The 14933-nt window shown below is 43.9% G+C and overlaps 2 protein-coding genes across 4 annotated transcripts in view; one reads left to right on the top strand and one right to left on the bottom strand.

Annotated features, from left to right (window-relative positions):
- The first annotated feature begins 3296 nt into the window (after nucleotides 1–3296).
- On the top strand, nucleotides 3297–9993 carry LOC129824393 (baculoviral IAP repeat-containing protein 7-like). Its single transcript, XM_055883993.1, has 8 exons — nucleotides 3297–3963; nucleotides 4731–4830; nucleotides 4944–5022; nucleotides 5179–5224; nucleotides 6004–6219; nucleotides 6962–7027; nucleotides 7595–7825; nucleotides 7922–9993. The coding sequence occupies exons 1-7, from the start codon at nucleotides 3414–3416 to the stop codon at nucleotides 7795–7797; spliced, it is 1260 nt and encodes a 419-aa protein (XP_055739968.1). The 5' UTR covers nucleotides 3297–3413; the 3' UTR covers nucleotides 7798–7825; nucleotides 7922–9993.
- Nucleotides 9994–13201: 3208 nt separating this feature from the next.
- Nucleotides 13202–14933, bottom strand: part of LOC129824392 (sodium/potassium-transporting ATPase subunit beta-1-interacting protein 4-like) — a 119718-nt gene continuing 117986 nt past the window's right edge. For all 3 annotated transcript variants that reach the window (XM_055883990.1, XM_055883987.1, XM_055883992.1), the window contains one exon: nucleotides 13202–13431. Coding sequence is in view for 2 of the 3 variants with exons in the window: in XM_055883992.1 (XP_055739967.1) it covers nucleotides 13418–13431 (14 nt within the window). In the remaining variant the exon portion in view is untranslated. The remainder of the gene's footprint in view (nucleotides 13432–14933) is intronic.

Genomic DNA, 14933 nt, shown 5'->3' with positions numbered 1-14933 from the left:
ATCACGGCGCAACTAGAGAACATTACCAACCCCTACGCTCCGTTTTTTCCACTGGCTGTCCCACCACCACAGAAAGCACTGAACTAGGCTGAAACACCTGCATTTTGGAGCTGCCTTATGCAAGAAAGCAAAAAAGAGACGAAGCTTGTATGTGGCTTTATAAACTCAATTTTTTTAACAATGTTTGCAAGCTGATATGTGACACGTATCAATACCAAAATAACATGCAAAACAGGCATCCCCCCCAAAAAAATAAGTCTAGCAAGCAACATAGTTCTGGGCGTGGCTGGTGCTGAATCGAGGTGAGCGCTTTTCTCCATGATGGATCGCATAGCTGTCCATTTGTGTGCTCTGTTCACAACAGTCTATTCCTAGGCAGCAAGTGAGTTTCAAGTTTTTGAGTTTCAAGTTTGAAGCTTACAATTTATCCTACCATTTCTACCGATCTGCGTGATAGTTATGATTTTCATATGCGCACTTCCGTGGAACAGTTCCATTTCAATAATAACGTTTTTGTTTCTCAGAATCGTTTTCATGTGGTTAATAATACAAATCGGAATTAAAATGAGAGAAATCTAAAAGTAAAAATTCCACTGAATCGAGAGCACCAGCCTCTGCCATATGGACACATTGATTCACCGTAAACCATTGGTGGCTAAAGAAATTAGCCCGTGGAACTAAGAGAAATCTTAGGCCAATGTAGCAGTAGGACTATAATTTCCGTTGTCAACTAAGTAAAAATACATGAAGTTGACAAATTAAAACTGAAAATATCCTTATGAAAATGCAGGTTCTGTCAACGTCGTGTGTATAGGTGGCAGGGAAGTCAGGCGCAGGAGAGTAAACAAAGTGTAGATGGAGACTTTTAATAAATGTCCATGACATGCTCCAAACACGAGAAATATACATACATCAAATAAAATGGGTACGAGGACCCGTCGCACACCTATACACTAATAAAACAACACTTGACATAAAACAATCTCTGACAAACACATGAAGGGAAACAGAGGGTTAAATACACAACAGGTAATGAATGGGATTGACAACAGGTGTGTGGGAAGACAAGACAAAACCAATGGAAAATGAAAAATGGATCGATGATGGCTAGAAGGCCGGTGAAGTCGATCGCCGAACACCGCCCGGACAAGGAGAGGCAACGACTTCGGTAGAAGTCGTGACAGGTTCTTTCAGTCACATTCATCTCTTTACTCCGCCTGTTTGCCTCCCTCTTTCTATCACTATCGCAAGTAAAGTGCAACGTTGTATCAAATCAATCAACTGGGTCTGGCCCAATGACTGTATACTGTATATGAAGGTCAGGTCTGAAGCTGTTGCTAGCGAACTTGCAATACTGTATCATATAGCCTATTCTGTGCCCTCAGAGTTTCCCACACCAGCTCCGGACAGACACAGCTGTTTTTGCGCAAAGAGAAATGTGTTCAGGTTTTCACTGGATATATGGGATCCTCAGAGCATGAGATTGTGCTCTTTCACACCGAGGCCTGTTGATTATCGAGGAGGAGAGTGTTGGAAAGACCTTTCAAATAGGCTACTGTGAGGAACTATTATCATTCACATGTAATACAAAAAAATGATTTTGTTGACTTATTGTGTGAGGTGAAGAAAAAATGATTTTGTTGACTTATTGTGTGAGGTGAAGAAACAATGAAGCTCAGTTTATTAGTGGTGGTGATACGTGCAGCAGGTCAGCTAGCATGCGTGCTCATGCGCGTGTGCCCCGTCAACATTAAGAGGACAGAGAAACCAGACACGTCCATTGCTCACATGGAGTGCTCCAAACAAAATACAATGACAAAATGAAAAAAATGATGGTAGGAAATAAACCAAAACTTGTTTCTCACAAGTGTAGCAGGCTGTGAACTCTGCAACCAACTTTCCACTCAGAGAATGAGAACATAAATGACTGTAGGCCTAATTAATCCAGGCATGAACAGAAATGTATGTCACCAAATGATGGGGATTAACACTAAATGTACTACTGGTGACAAATGTAATGAGGAGTTGATCAAAATAGAGAATCAATGGGCAAACAATTAGTACAATAATACAATGAATCTGCAAGAATTGGTGTGAGACAGCTGAGCACATTAGGGAGAGCTACTGGCATTCTGGAAAGAGACATGTTGTAACGGCTTTCCTCCTCCTCTTCATCCGAAGAGGAGGAGCAGGAATTGAACCAAAATGCAGCTTTGGAATATGACATACTGATTTATTGAACAAGACGAAAAAACACGAAAACACTTTAACAAACTACAAAACAACGTAGATGCACCTGAACATAAGAACTTACATATAACGAAGAACGCATGAAACAGGAACAGACTACATAAACCGAACAAACAAACCGAAAACAGTCCAGTGTGGCGCAATGTACACAGACACAGGAGACAACCACCCACAAACAAACAGTGTGAAAACACCTACCTTAATATGACTCTCAGAGGAAATGAAAACCACCAGCCATATCAGGTCACCCTTAACAAACATAGAAACACACAACATAGACTACCCACCCAACCTCACGCCCTGACCGTCAAACACATACAAAATAACAGAAAACCGGTCAGGAACGTGACACATGCCAATATCTTCACCACATACCCCTCCCCCCTTCTTCTTGTCTCAACATTTCAAATTATACTCAAGACATTATCTTCACACATATTTCATATGCATTGCTTTTCAGTCACAGACACATCTCAATAATCAGCGAGGCATTCTCGTGACATCCCCAGCAGTAAAAGTTGAGCTTCATTTTCAAAAAGACAAGTGAAGTCGCTTTCGAATGATATGTCACTTTCTATTTTCTGACCGAAATTGATGTATTTAGGTACCACTTAAGCTCCCCAAAAACAACCGCTCAGAGTTTAACAGCTTAACCCTGACCTTAACCCTAAGCACCCCTAGCCTAGCTACTGTTAGCCACCTAGCTTACATTAGCGTTAATCACCTAGTCAACTAGCTAACGTTAGCCACAACAAATTGGAATTCGTAACATATAATACATTTTGCAAATTCGTAACATACGGGAACGAATTGCAATTCGTAACATATTGTACAAATTGCAATGTGTAACATTTCATAGGAATTGTAATTCGTAACATATTATATGAAATGTGTGATGGACATCTATAAATTAATACATACCATACCAATTGGAGTGTTCCAGATTTACATTTACTACATCATGTCTACCCCTGAGTACAGGTTGCAGCTGCGAGGTTTGACCGCATGGGACTGATTGCTTTCTGGCATCTGTTGAGTGAGTTCTGGAAGGCTGCCCGACGTGCCTTACTGCGCAATCCCTTCATACAGCTGCAGGGAATATATGTCCAGCACTGCGCGCTCCGCGCTTCCACCCGCACAGTCCACTATGGAACGGAAAGGGGATGACTGGCACAGGACCGAAGGAGAAAGAAGGCACCACAAGTCCCAGGATGACGGGTTACAGGAGCAAGATGCTGTATATTCTGGAGAAGCCCCAGATGCGAGGCGAGGAGGAGCGGCTTCGAACTTTTGAAAACTGGCGGAGGGACACACCAGTCACCGCGGGCAACCTGGCCAGAGCGGGATTCTATTTTCTGGGGCCCGAGGATAAGGTTCAGTGCTTCTGTTGCGGAGGGATCCTGCGGTACTGGGTCCATGGGGACAGTCCGATCGTCGAACACAAGAGGCACTTCCCCACCTGTAGTTTCGTGCTGGGTAGAGCGGTTGGGAATATCCCGCTGTTTGTCGTTTCCAGGTCACCTTCTGACTCCGTGGACGGCCAGCTGTTGAGCCAGCTCCAGAGGATGACCGTGGAAGACCAGGGAACGGCCGGGCAGGCTGTCTACCCTGAGATGGAGTTAGAGGAATCCAGGCTCACCACCTTTCACAACTGGCCCACGGGTGCTGCTGTCCAGCCCAATGTTCTGTCGAGGGCAGGATTCTTCTACACAGGTACGCAATAGTCTTTGTTGATGGTGACAGTGGGTGTTGTGAATTGTTTCTGAATTTCTGAACTTTTCTGAATTCTGTTGGGTACGTTTAATTGCTTTTGGTTCCCTATAAAGTCCCATTCATGTTTGTTGAAGCTTTGCTTTTGGATAAAGTTAAGCACGCCTTGGCAATTACGCATTTGTTATTTGATAGTGGTAGTGGAACAGTGGTCACTACGAGTTTCCAGTCATTGTGTGTGAGTTCATGTGACAATAGTGACGCTGAGTCATGTATTTGTGGACAGAAAAAACTGGACACGACCCGGACTGCGTAAAGGAGAAAATACCATCGCTGTAGTGCTTAGACTGTTGTGGTATTTAAAGCTTAGAAATTAAAGCGACTCTATGAGAGAGAATTAGAGAAACTACTTTCCTTTGTCTGGAATTCAGTGTTGGAAATGCAATAATACAATCCACATTCTCACAGCAGGGATGTTTTGGGTGTGTATTCATTGTGAACTTTTGTCTCATTGTGTTTGTGTACACACACTGTTTTCTGTATGTGTGTACTGTATGCATATGTGTGGGTGTGTGAGTGTATTTGTGTGTATATGTCCATGTGTTTGTTTATTTGTGTGTGTGTGTGTGTGTGTGTGAGCGAGAGAGAGAGGTAGAGGGAGGAGGAGAGAGAGAAAATGTGTTCTTTTAGTGTGTGTCTAATATTCAGGTCAACACTTTGCGTCAGTAAGTGCTGTGATAATACTTGGTCCGTGTCCCTCACACTCCTAGGCCACGGTGACAACGTGAAATGCTTTTACTGCGACGGAGGGCTGAGGAACTGGGAACCTGGAGATGACCCCTGGCAGGAGCACGCCAAGTGGTTCCCGCGGTAACACACAACAGCACCAACACACACAGCCTGTACAAAAGGCATTCTGTAATGCCTTTGACCCTGTGTCCACGGCGCGGCTGGGTCAATAGGCTACTCCTTTCCTTCCTCAGATGTGACTTCCTGGTCCAGACGAGAGGACGTGACTATGTCAGCAATATCCGGGCTACCCACTTCCACAGAGAGACTGTGGTGAGTACCTCCATCCCTCAGTGTTGTCCTTCGCTCTCATACATTGTCATACCAAAATCATTTACGTATTCATAATGTGGCATCATAACCGTTGTGGTCGCTGCAGTGTGTTAGGGCACCTACAGAATAGATCCTGAGGGTGGATTTGTTTTCCAGGGTGGATCACAGACACCGGTGTCGGAAGAAATTACTTCAGAAAATGGTGAGTCCCAGAATACAAATGAAAACATTGAAACTTACATTACATTCGCTTCATTCTCTTGACCCCCCTCCAAATGAAATGACAGGGTCATCCGCCCCATGTGTTCACCTGTGCTGAACAAACACAATAAATATGGATTGCCTTGGAAACGAATACGCTGCTTCCCCTTGGCTGCAGACGAAGAGGATGTCGTATTTCATAAGTGGGACCTTAATCGTGTGAATGTAGCTGGATAATCACAAATACTGCTCGTTCGCTGCTGTTTTAGAGAACAGGCAGAGGAACAGATGGATCCCTCAGTGGTGCTTTTCAATTGAGCTATTAGAGCACAATTGAAAACGGAATTTCTTCCTGTGGATAAATGTGTGTCAGACGCGATGTAGGGCCCTGGGTCGGCCTGCTCTATCGAGTCACACACCCTGGGGTACTGCTCTCTCTACCGGGCCGTTTATCAAATGATAGAATGCTCACACTTGTCATCACATCCTGTTGCTGAATCTGCACTGCCATTCATCTTTTTTTTACAGGAGCGGGAAAAGGTAATTGCTTTTTGCTTGAACACATGTGTTGTTCTGTCATGGAGAGAGAGATTGCCTCGGTTAGATAGATTTTTTCCCCAGCGCTATTGCTTTTCAGTGAAACTCTCTATATATATTACTCTATCTTTTTCCCCACTTCCCACCTGACACCTGTCTTCTTTTTTTCCTCTCCCCCGCCCTCCATTCCTCTCTTCCCTCTTTCTTTTGATCCCTCTCCCGGCATCTCCTCCCCTCTGTCAGACGTGGTGGGTGGTCTGGGCACACCCTCAGTCATGCTCTCTCCTGTGGTCCAGACCGTGCTCCAGATGGGGTTTGAGGCTGGCCTAGTGGAGAGTCTGGTCCAGACCAAGTACCTGCTGACCGGCCAGCACTACACCTCCGTGTCGGACCTGGTCACTGACGTACTGGCTGCTGAGGAGGAGGACCGGACCAGAGGGCTGCAGAGCAGAGTCCAGGGTGAGGATGGTGATCATGATAATGATTATATTAAGAATGATGGATTGGATATACATAGAGCTTCCTGATGCTCAAAGCACGTTGTAAGGCCCTTACAGGAAAAACTGCATGATTTCACATGTGGAAACTCGTTTTTGGAACACTTCACATGTGATCACGTGTTCACATGTGTAGTTTCATGTTTCTCACATGTTGCTTTAGATGTTGTCACGCTATCACATCCACCTCACGTAAGATCGCCTGTGATCACATTAAAACATGTTCTTGAAACACTTCACGTGATCAATGGGTTCTTTTAGATAGGGCAAATGTATAGGGATTGACCCTTACTAACCCATGTGAGCTATACCCAGGCAGGTGCTGCTAATATACACCCTGGTAGTGGTAGAGGTACTTGTCTTGAGGTAGGGACCAGCAGATGGTTATGGGCTGGGTAGAGTCCGGGGACCCACAGAGCAGGGGTAAAGGCCATCACTTTAATAAACAGCCTAAAGCTTTGTAATTACACTTTTACCCTAGGGGGTGTCCTAAAAATAGCCTGCTGAGACCAATGTTGGTATTTTCAACTCTAATGTTGACCACATTCATATTTTTACACAACCTTTTGATATTCTCATCTGAATTGATTGGATTGACACTGAGAAACAACCAATGGAGACTCTTGTTAACGATGCAAATAGATCATGTTACCGTGTGTAACCATGTGTCTCACCCTTACCGTTTGCGTCTTCTGTCCCATCAGAGCCGGTGGAGAGACAGGGGCCCAGTGCAGGAGGGGTCAGAACACAGACACCCATCAGAGAAAAAGGTCATATTACACACACACACAGGTCATATTACACACACACACACACACACACACACACACACACACACACACACACACACACACACACACACACACACACACACACACACACACACACACACACACACACACACACACACACACACACAGACACACACACACAGTCTTGTACAGCTAACCTTGTGGGGACATACAATTCAGTCCCATTCAAAATCCTATTTTCCCTAACCCTAATCCTAACCCGTACTCTTACCCTAACCCAAAAACCTAAACTTTAACCTAACCCTAAACCTAGCTCCTAGCCCTAACCCTACAACTAACCCTAGCTCCTAACCTTAATATTTAACTTAATTCTAACCCTAACACTAATTCTAACCTTAACCCTAAACCCCCTAGAAATAGCATTTGACCTTGTGGGAACTAACAAAATGTCCCCAGCTGGTCAACTTTTTGTTCGTTTACTATTCTTGTAGGGACTTCTGGTCCCCACAAGAATAGTTAAACACGTCCACACACACACACACACACACACACACACACACTTGTAAATTCATGTTTGTATTTCAGCAGTGGGAGACTCCACCCCTGAGGAGCTCCTGCGTCAGCTGCAGGAGGAGCGAACATGTAAGGTGTGTATGGACAAGCTGGTATCCATCGTCTTCATCCCCTGTGGTCACCTGGTGGTGTGTAGTGACTGTGCTGCCAGCCTGCGTCACTGCCCCATCTGCAGAGCCACCATCAGAGGCAGCGTCCGAGCATTCATGTCCTGAGAGCCACATTCAAGTACAAGACCCTTGTGTGAGTCGGAGTGTGTATGTGTGTATATTCGTATGACAAGATTGCCCCAAAGTATACCTAATACACCAACACACAATATCCTCGTTTCACTTTTAGGCTTTTGTTTGCCTTTGACAAATGAAGACAGATTCTACAACCCCTCTGGGCGGCTCATCTTTCTATAGGTGCTGTGAGCATTTTGTGAAAATGTCTCCTGGATTTTAGATGCCTGACAGATCTGACCCATTCTGCTAACCTCAACACTGCTCTGCTGTTGATTTGCCCTGCTCAAAATAACCACCAAAATCAAAATGGCTTCTTTTTGGCTGGAGAAGATGTTGTTGAATATATTTATTTGAATACAGTAAACACATTGGCAATATCATTATTGGTGTTTACAGAGATCAACTGGGAGAGCAAGCGTATCAGTCCAACTGCACATCAGATTACAGTTTGTACAAATACTATGAATAATCCCTAAAACAAATGACACAGAATCGGTTTATTAAAAGTACACATCATTTGGCCTTCCGAGTGGCGCAGCGGTCTTAGGCACTGCATCGCAGTGCTTGAGGCGTCACTACAGACCCGGGTTCAACCTGGAGACCCATAAGGTGGCGCACAATTGGCCCAGCATCGTCCGGGTTAGGGGAGGGTTTGGCCGTCCTTGTCCCATCGCACTCTAGCGACTCCTGTGGCGGGCCGGGCGCAGTGCACGCTGACATGGTCGCCAGTTGTACTGTGTTTCCTCCGACACATTGGTGTGGCTGGTTTCCGGGTTGGGCGAGCAGTGTGTCAAGAAACAATGTGGCGTGGCAGGGTCGTATTTCGAAGGACGCACGGCTCTCGACCTTTGCCTCTCCCGAGTCCGTACGGGAGTTGCAGCGATGGGACAAGACTGTAACTACCAATTGGATACCACGAACTTGGGGAGAAAAAGGGCAACAACAAAAAAAAGTACAACATTTGTTTATTAACAAACTGATATTTACACTATTGAACACAGCACAGGTTTGGACAAATATGATTACATAATTGAGTCACATGAAGAGGACTACAGAGGACGTAAAATAAAGACAAAAAGCTTTCCCCCCCACTTTTCCATACAAAGAAAAACAATTATCTACAAAGTGGACTTTTTTTTCCAGTGGTATCCATCACACGACCACAATAGGCTCCAACTAACTAATGTAACTAATGTCAGGCTTCCATTCCCTGTTGCAGAGGCTGTTTTGCATTGAAAGGAACAAAGCTGTTCCTATAAATGAACTGATTTTAGGTGTCCAAAGATATTTATCAAGACATAATGTGCAGTGTGTTCACCGTTGGTAATGATCCTGACTACAGTTAATAAAGTGTATCTACTCCTTTGTTCAGAAGTATTGACAGGCAGCCACGGCTTGGTATTGATAAGCTTGGGGTTTATTCATCGGAGTGCAACAGAGTATTACAGATAGAAATGTAATGCATAGAGCTGGCATTATCTATGACAGAATGACGTCTATTGCACAATACATGTATATCTGAATCTTCTGTAACATTGCACTGTCCTGAAATTGTACATTTACACCTCAAATTATACCTTATTCCCTATATAGTGCACTACTTCAGGATATCATTTGGAACACGGCCCGTAGTTTACAATCATTATTCTGTGCGCCATCACTGAAGCCCCTACCACTGTTCTGCAAAAGCATTCATCTGAAGCCAATATCAGTTGAGAGACAGCTATGATGTTAATATCAGCTCAGAAGCCTCTCTATCAAGCCCACAAGGGGATAAGGTGTTGATCAGGTGCTGGAAACACGAGACCGAACCAAATTCCAGTCTCCATATGTCCCGTGTTCAAGGCTCTTTTTGATGAAGTGGGAAACAAGCTTTGATTTAATAACGAGGGTATTCATCACATTCATGCCACAGCAGATTGCATCGAGACAAACGATACAAATAAATACAAAATAAATGTAGAGGCTTCAGTCGGAACAGAGAAATACATTTGTTCTTCTGGAACGGCGTCAAGTATAAGACTGAGTGGATAACACGGCGATAAAGAAGTATACTGTGAGATATAGGCATACATACATGCAGAGTAGTACACTGGACCCTCCTATGGTGTCCAGTAGGCCAATGGAAAATAACCTAAACTGTGTATTATATCTTATCAATAAACAGTATGCCATGAAACCCTAAATGACAAAGCAGAGGGCTTTATTGAAGTCCAGAACAGAAATATATTCAGTAGTATTTGAATGTGTTCATGACTACATTCAACAGCAGGGGGCAGTAGTGGTACACAGGAAGATTAAGGCAGAAGGTGGACAGTCCAGGTAGATGAGGTGCTCTTAGGCACAGATCTAGGATCAGTTGCCCCTTCTCAAATCTTAAGTGAGGGATGAAACACAAAACTCACCTTAGATTAGTGTCTAGTGGCAACTCCATTCTACTCATAAAGGGACACAGCCAAAGACCCCAGGCAGTTACACACTCTGTAACACAAAGTCCAAAATACTCAAGAACTAGCCCCCATCTTAAAGTTTGGACAAAATAGTTGATGTCTATGAATTGTGGGATAACTGCTCCCCAAACCCACAGAGACCCAAACATACAATAGATTATTACCGTATAATACAGAATATCCACAGTTATCATACAAAACCCATTCAAACATGCTATGAAAAAACTATTGACATGTATCACAGTTGAATCATCGATCTGTAGATGGGAATGATAGAGAAAACAAGTGGTGTACAGTATGGCTCTGTCTTCTTGCTTTGCTATATTTGTGCTACTTAAAAACCATTTACACTCCATTCAATACCTTTGTATGCCATGGAGGGGAAATGGAGACAAACCACCTCTCATATCGCATACTATTTTGGAGAGGAAATACAGTGAGCCACAGTGTATGACTTATGATCAACTGTCAAACACTCAAACCCCTACCCTCGCAGTAGTTGGAGGCAGTTGGGTTGTTGGACAGGGGCTTTTAAGACACATCTACATCCTGACACAAACCTCAAAGCACCAACACCAACGACTGTAAAACAAGGTGACAGATAAACCGTTTTTCCTTTCACTCCTTCCCCCTCTACAGTTTTAAGACTCGGTCGACCGAAACACTGTATATCATAACCAGTCACATCACTGTAAAAGTAAGACTGGATGAACAAAAACTTTGACTCAAACATTATTGCCTGTGTGCTTTTACTGTAATGCCTTAAGCTATCTCTGTTTAGAGGTTGTCGTTGTTTAGTTAGCATTTTCAAAACCCTGACTCAAACCCGTTTCCCATCTTGTGTTGTATTTTCTCTTCTTCTTCCGGTTCTATTTTTGACTGAAGCCCCTGTAGGTTTGGTTGCTTTTTTTCCCCTACGTCCCACCCCGTCTCCCACTCCTTTCCGCCCTACCCCTTACTGCTTTGCCTGTGTATTTATGTGCACAGATCCTGGCCTCAAGTAAACAGCAGAACACAATCGTTCATTCCATTCCACAGGCTCAACTGTAATTCAGCCTCAGAGTGAGGATCTCGAGACCAGGCCATAATAACACTCCAAACCACAAAGCCACAGACAGAGAGGCCTTTCAGACCAGAGAACAGGAGGAAGGTTGAACTGTCGGGGTCACACAAGTTTATATGCGTGTGTAGATACATATATACAGTACCTGTCAAAAATGTGGACACGCCTACTGATTCCAGGGTTTTCCTTTATTTTTTTACAGTTTTCTACATTGTAGAATAATAGTGAAGACATCAAAACTATGAAATAACACATGGAATCATGTAGTAACCAAAAAAGTGTTAAACAAATCAAAATATATTTTATATTTGAGATTCTTCAAACTAGCCACCCTTTGCCTTGATGACAGCTTTGCACACCCTTGGCATTCTCTCAACCAGCTTCATGAGGTAGTCACCTGGAATGCATTTCAATTAACAGGTGAGCCTTTTTAAAAGTTCATTTGTGAAATGTCTTTCCTTCTTAATGCGTTTGAGCCAATCAGTTGTGTTGTGACAAGGTATGTGTGGTATACAGAAGATAGCCCTATTTGGTAAAAGACCAAGTCTAAAAGACCATGGCAAGAACAGCTCAAATAAGCAAAGAGAAACGACAGTGGAGGTCAGTCAATCCGGAAAATTTCAATAACTTTTAAAGATTCTTCAAGTGCAGTCGCGAAAACCATCAAGCAATATGCTAAAACTGGCTCTCATATGGACCGCCACAGGAAAGGAAGACCCATAGTTACCTCTGCTGCAGAGGATACGTTCATTAGAGTTAACTGCCTCGGAAATTGCAGCCCAAATAAATGCTTCACAGAGTTCAAGAAACAGACACATCTCAACATCAACTGTTCAGAGGAGACTGTGGGAATCAGGCCGTCATGGTCGAATTGCTACAAATAAATCACTACTAAAGGACACTAATAATAAGAAGAGACTTGCTTGTGCCAAGAATCACGAGTAATCGACATTAGACCGGTGGAAATCTGTCCTTTGGTCTGATGAGACCTTATTAGAGATTTTTGGTTCCAACCGCCATGTCATTGTGAGACGCAGAGCAGGTGAACAGATGAAAGTAGGTGAATGGAATATCTCCACATGTGTGGTTCCCACCGTGAAGCATGGAGGAGGTGTGATGGTGCTTTGCTGGTGACACTGTCAGTGATTTATTTACGATTCAAGGCACTCTTAACCAGCATGACTACCACAGCATTCTGCAGCAATACACCATCCCATCTGGTTCAAACTTATTGGGACTATAATTTGTTTTTCAACAGGACAATGACCCAACACACCTCCAGGCTGTGTAAGGGCTATTTTACCAAGAAGCAGAGGGATGGAGTGCTGCATCAGATGCCTTGGCCACCACAATCACCTGACCTCAACCCAATTGAGATGGTTTGGCATGAGTTGGACTGCAGAGTGAAGGAAAAGCAGCCAACAAGTGCTCAGCATATGTGGGAACTCGTTCTAGACTGTTAGAAAAGCATTCCAGGTGAAGCTGGTTGAGAGAATGTGAGAGTGTGCAAAGCTGTCATCAAGGCAAAGGGTGGCTACTACATGATTCCATATGTGTTATTTCATAGCGTCGATGTTTTCACTATTATGCTGCAATGTAGAAAATAGTCAAAATAAATAAAACCCCTTGAATGAGTAGGTGTGTCCAAACTTTTGACTGGTACTGTATATATAGCTATGATCTATAGATAGATCACTAGTTCTGATAGAACAATGGACAGAAATACAGCCATTGACAGCAGGTACTGTACGTCTCTGTTGTCGGATGCCGTTTGTAGTTCGAGATAAATAATTTATACTTGAGTACACAGTAAGAGATCAGGCCCATGTTACACTGTAATTAGCCCCACCCCCCCCCCCCCCCCCCCCCATCCCCCAACACTATCCTCTCCATCCCTCCCACTAACAACAGAACAGAACTGGGAAGTACAGTCATTATTAAGCAGAGCACCAGTCATTTACATGTTTAAAGTACTGAAGAGATTGTAGAGAACCAGAGGAACGTCTGGCCTGCCCCGGTGAATTCTCGGACTGTTGTTGTGCCAGTCAGAGCAGCCACTTTGTTTCCATCGGAACCTGCAATGTTGCCTTCTGCCCTATTTACGTAGACCTGGAGGTGATAGAACACAGAAGACAGTGAGTGGGTGAGGAACACACGCACATGAGCACACACGATTTCCAGTACATTTATTATCTAGGCTTTATATCCCTAGTGCTGGAGGAGGGCAAAACATTCCTTCTGTCTCATTTGCAACAGAGATGATGAAGCTGTCAGGAGAGACGTCCTGCAGGCTAATAATACTTCTATTTGGGCTAAAGGAAATTAAAAGACTGACGCCACTGGCCACATTGTTATTAAGTTTCCTGCATAATTGAGTAGATCATGCCAATGGAAGCTGTGATGGTGGTTAAAAGGCAGAGAACCTCCAATCCACGGTATTTCTACAGGTAACTGCCAAAATAAAGGAAACCCTTGAGTAAATGAGGTACACAAAGTATCTTGAAAGCAGGTGCCTTGCACACAGGTGTGGAATTAACATCTCATCGTGCTTAGGGTCATGTATAAAATGCCCAGTTGCCCATTATTTAGGCTACCATGGCTAGAAGAAGAGATCTCAGTGACTTTAAAAGAGGGGTGATTGTTGGGGCACGTTTAGCAGGCGCTTCAGTGATGAAGACTGCACAACTTGCTGATCTTTCATGACATGCCGTGGCCGTCGCAGCCGCCAGAGCTCAACCCAATTGAACACCGATGGGAGATTCTGGAGTGGCGCCTAAGGCAGCGTTTTCCACCACCATCAACAAAACATCAAAACATGGAATTTCTCATGGAAGAATAGTGTTGCATCCCTCCTATAGGGTTCCAGACACTTGTCGAATCTATGCCAAGGCGCGTTGAAGCTCGTCTGGCAGCTTGTGGTGGCCCTATTAAAACAATACGTTTGCGTTTCCTTTATTTGGCAGTTACCTGTATGTCTATATGCATAAATGCACACACACACACACACACACACACACACACACACACACACACACACACACACACACACACACACACACACACACACACGACAAACCTACATATTCCCCTAAGCCTTCAGACAAGATATAGCAGGTTTAATAGTGTTGTTCACTCCAGTCAGGCTTATTCATCCTCCCACACAGAGCTAGCAGAACCAGAAAGAACCTTGATACGAGTCACAGAAGAACCATGATACGGTGTTATGTACTTCATCCCGATAACAACACCTGTATAATTCAAATATTTATTGATTTGATATTGGCTAATCTTGAATGAAAACACACTGGGCTGATGTGTTGAGGTATTGAAGTGTATGGTTAACTGGATCAGACAGGAAACTCAACTCTAGTCTCCCACACACTGGCCTATTTCTCATATTTCACCCACCCAGAAAGGGAGCCTAACTCTAGTCTCCCACACACTGGCCTATTTCTCATATTTCACCCACCTAGAAAGGGAGCCTAACTCTAGTCTCCCACACACTGGCCTATTTCTCATATTTCACCCACCCAGAAAGGGAGCCTAACTCTAGTCTCCCACACACTAGCCTATTTCTCATATTTCACCCACCCAGAAAGGGAGCCTAACTC

The sequence above is a fragment of the Salvelinus fontinalis genome, chromosome 26 (assembly GCF_029448725.1).
Source record: "Salvelinus fontinalis isolate EN_2023a chromosome 26, ASM2944872v1, whole genome shotgun sequence".
Taxonomy (NCBI): domain Eukaryota; kingdom Metazoa; phylum Chordata; class Actinopteri; order Salmoniformes; family Salmonidae; genus Salvelinus; species Salvelinus fontinalis.
Note: the sequence above shows the minus strand (reverse complement) of the source record. Positions and strands in the feature narration are given on the sequence as shown.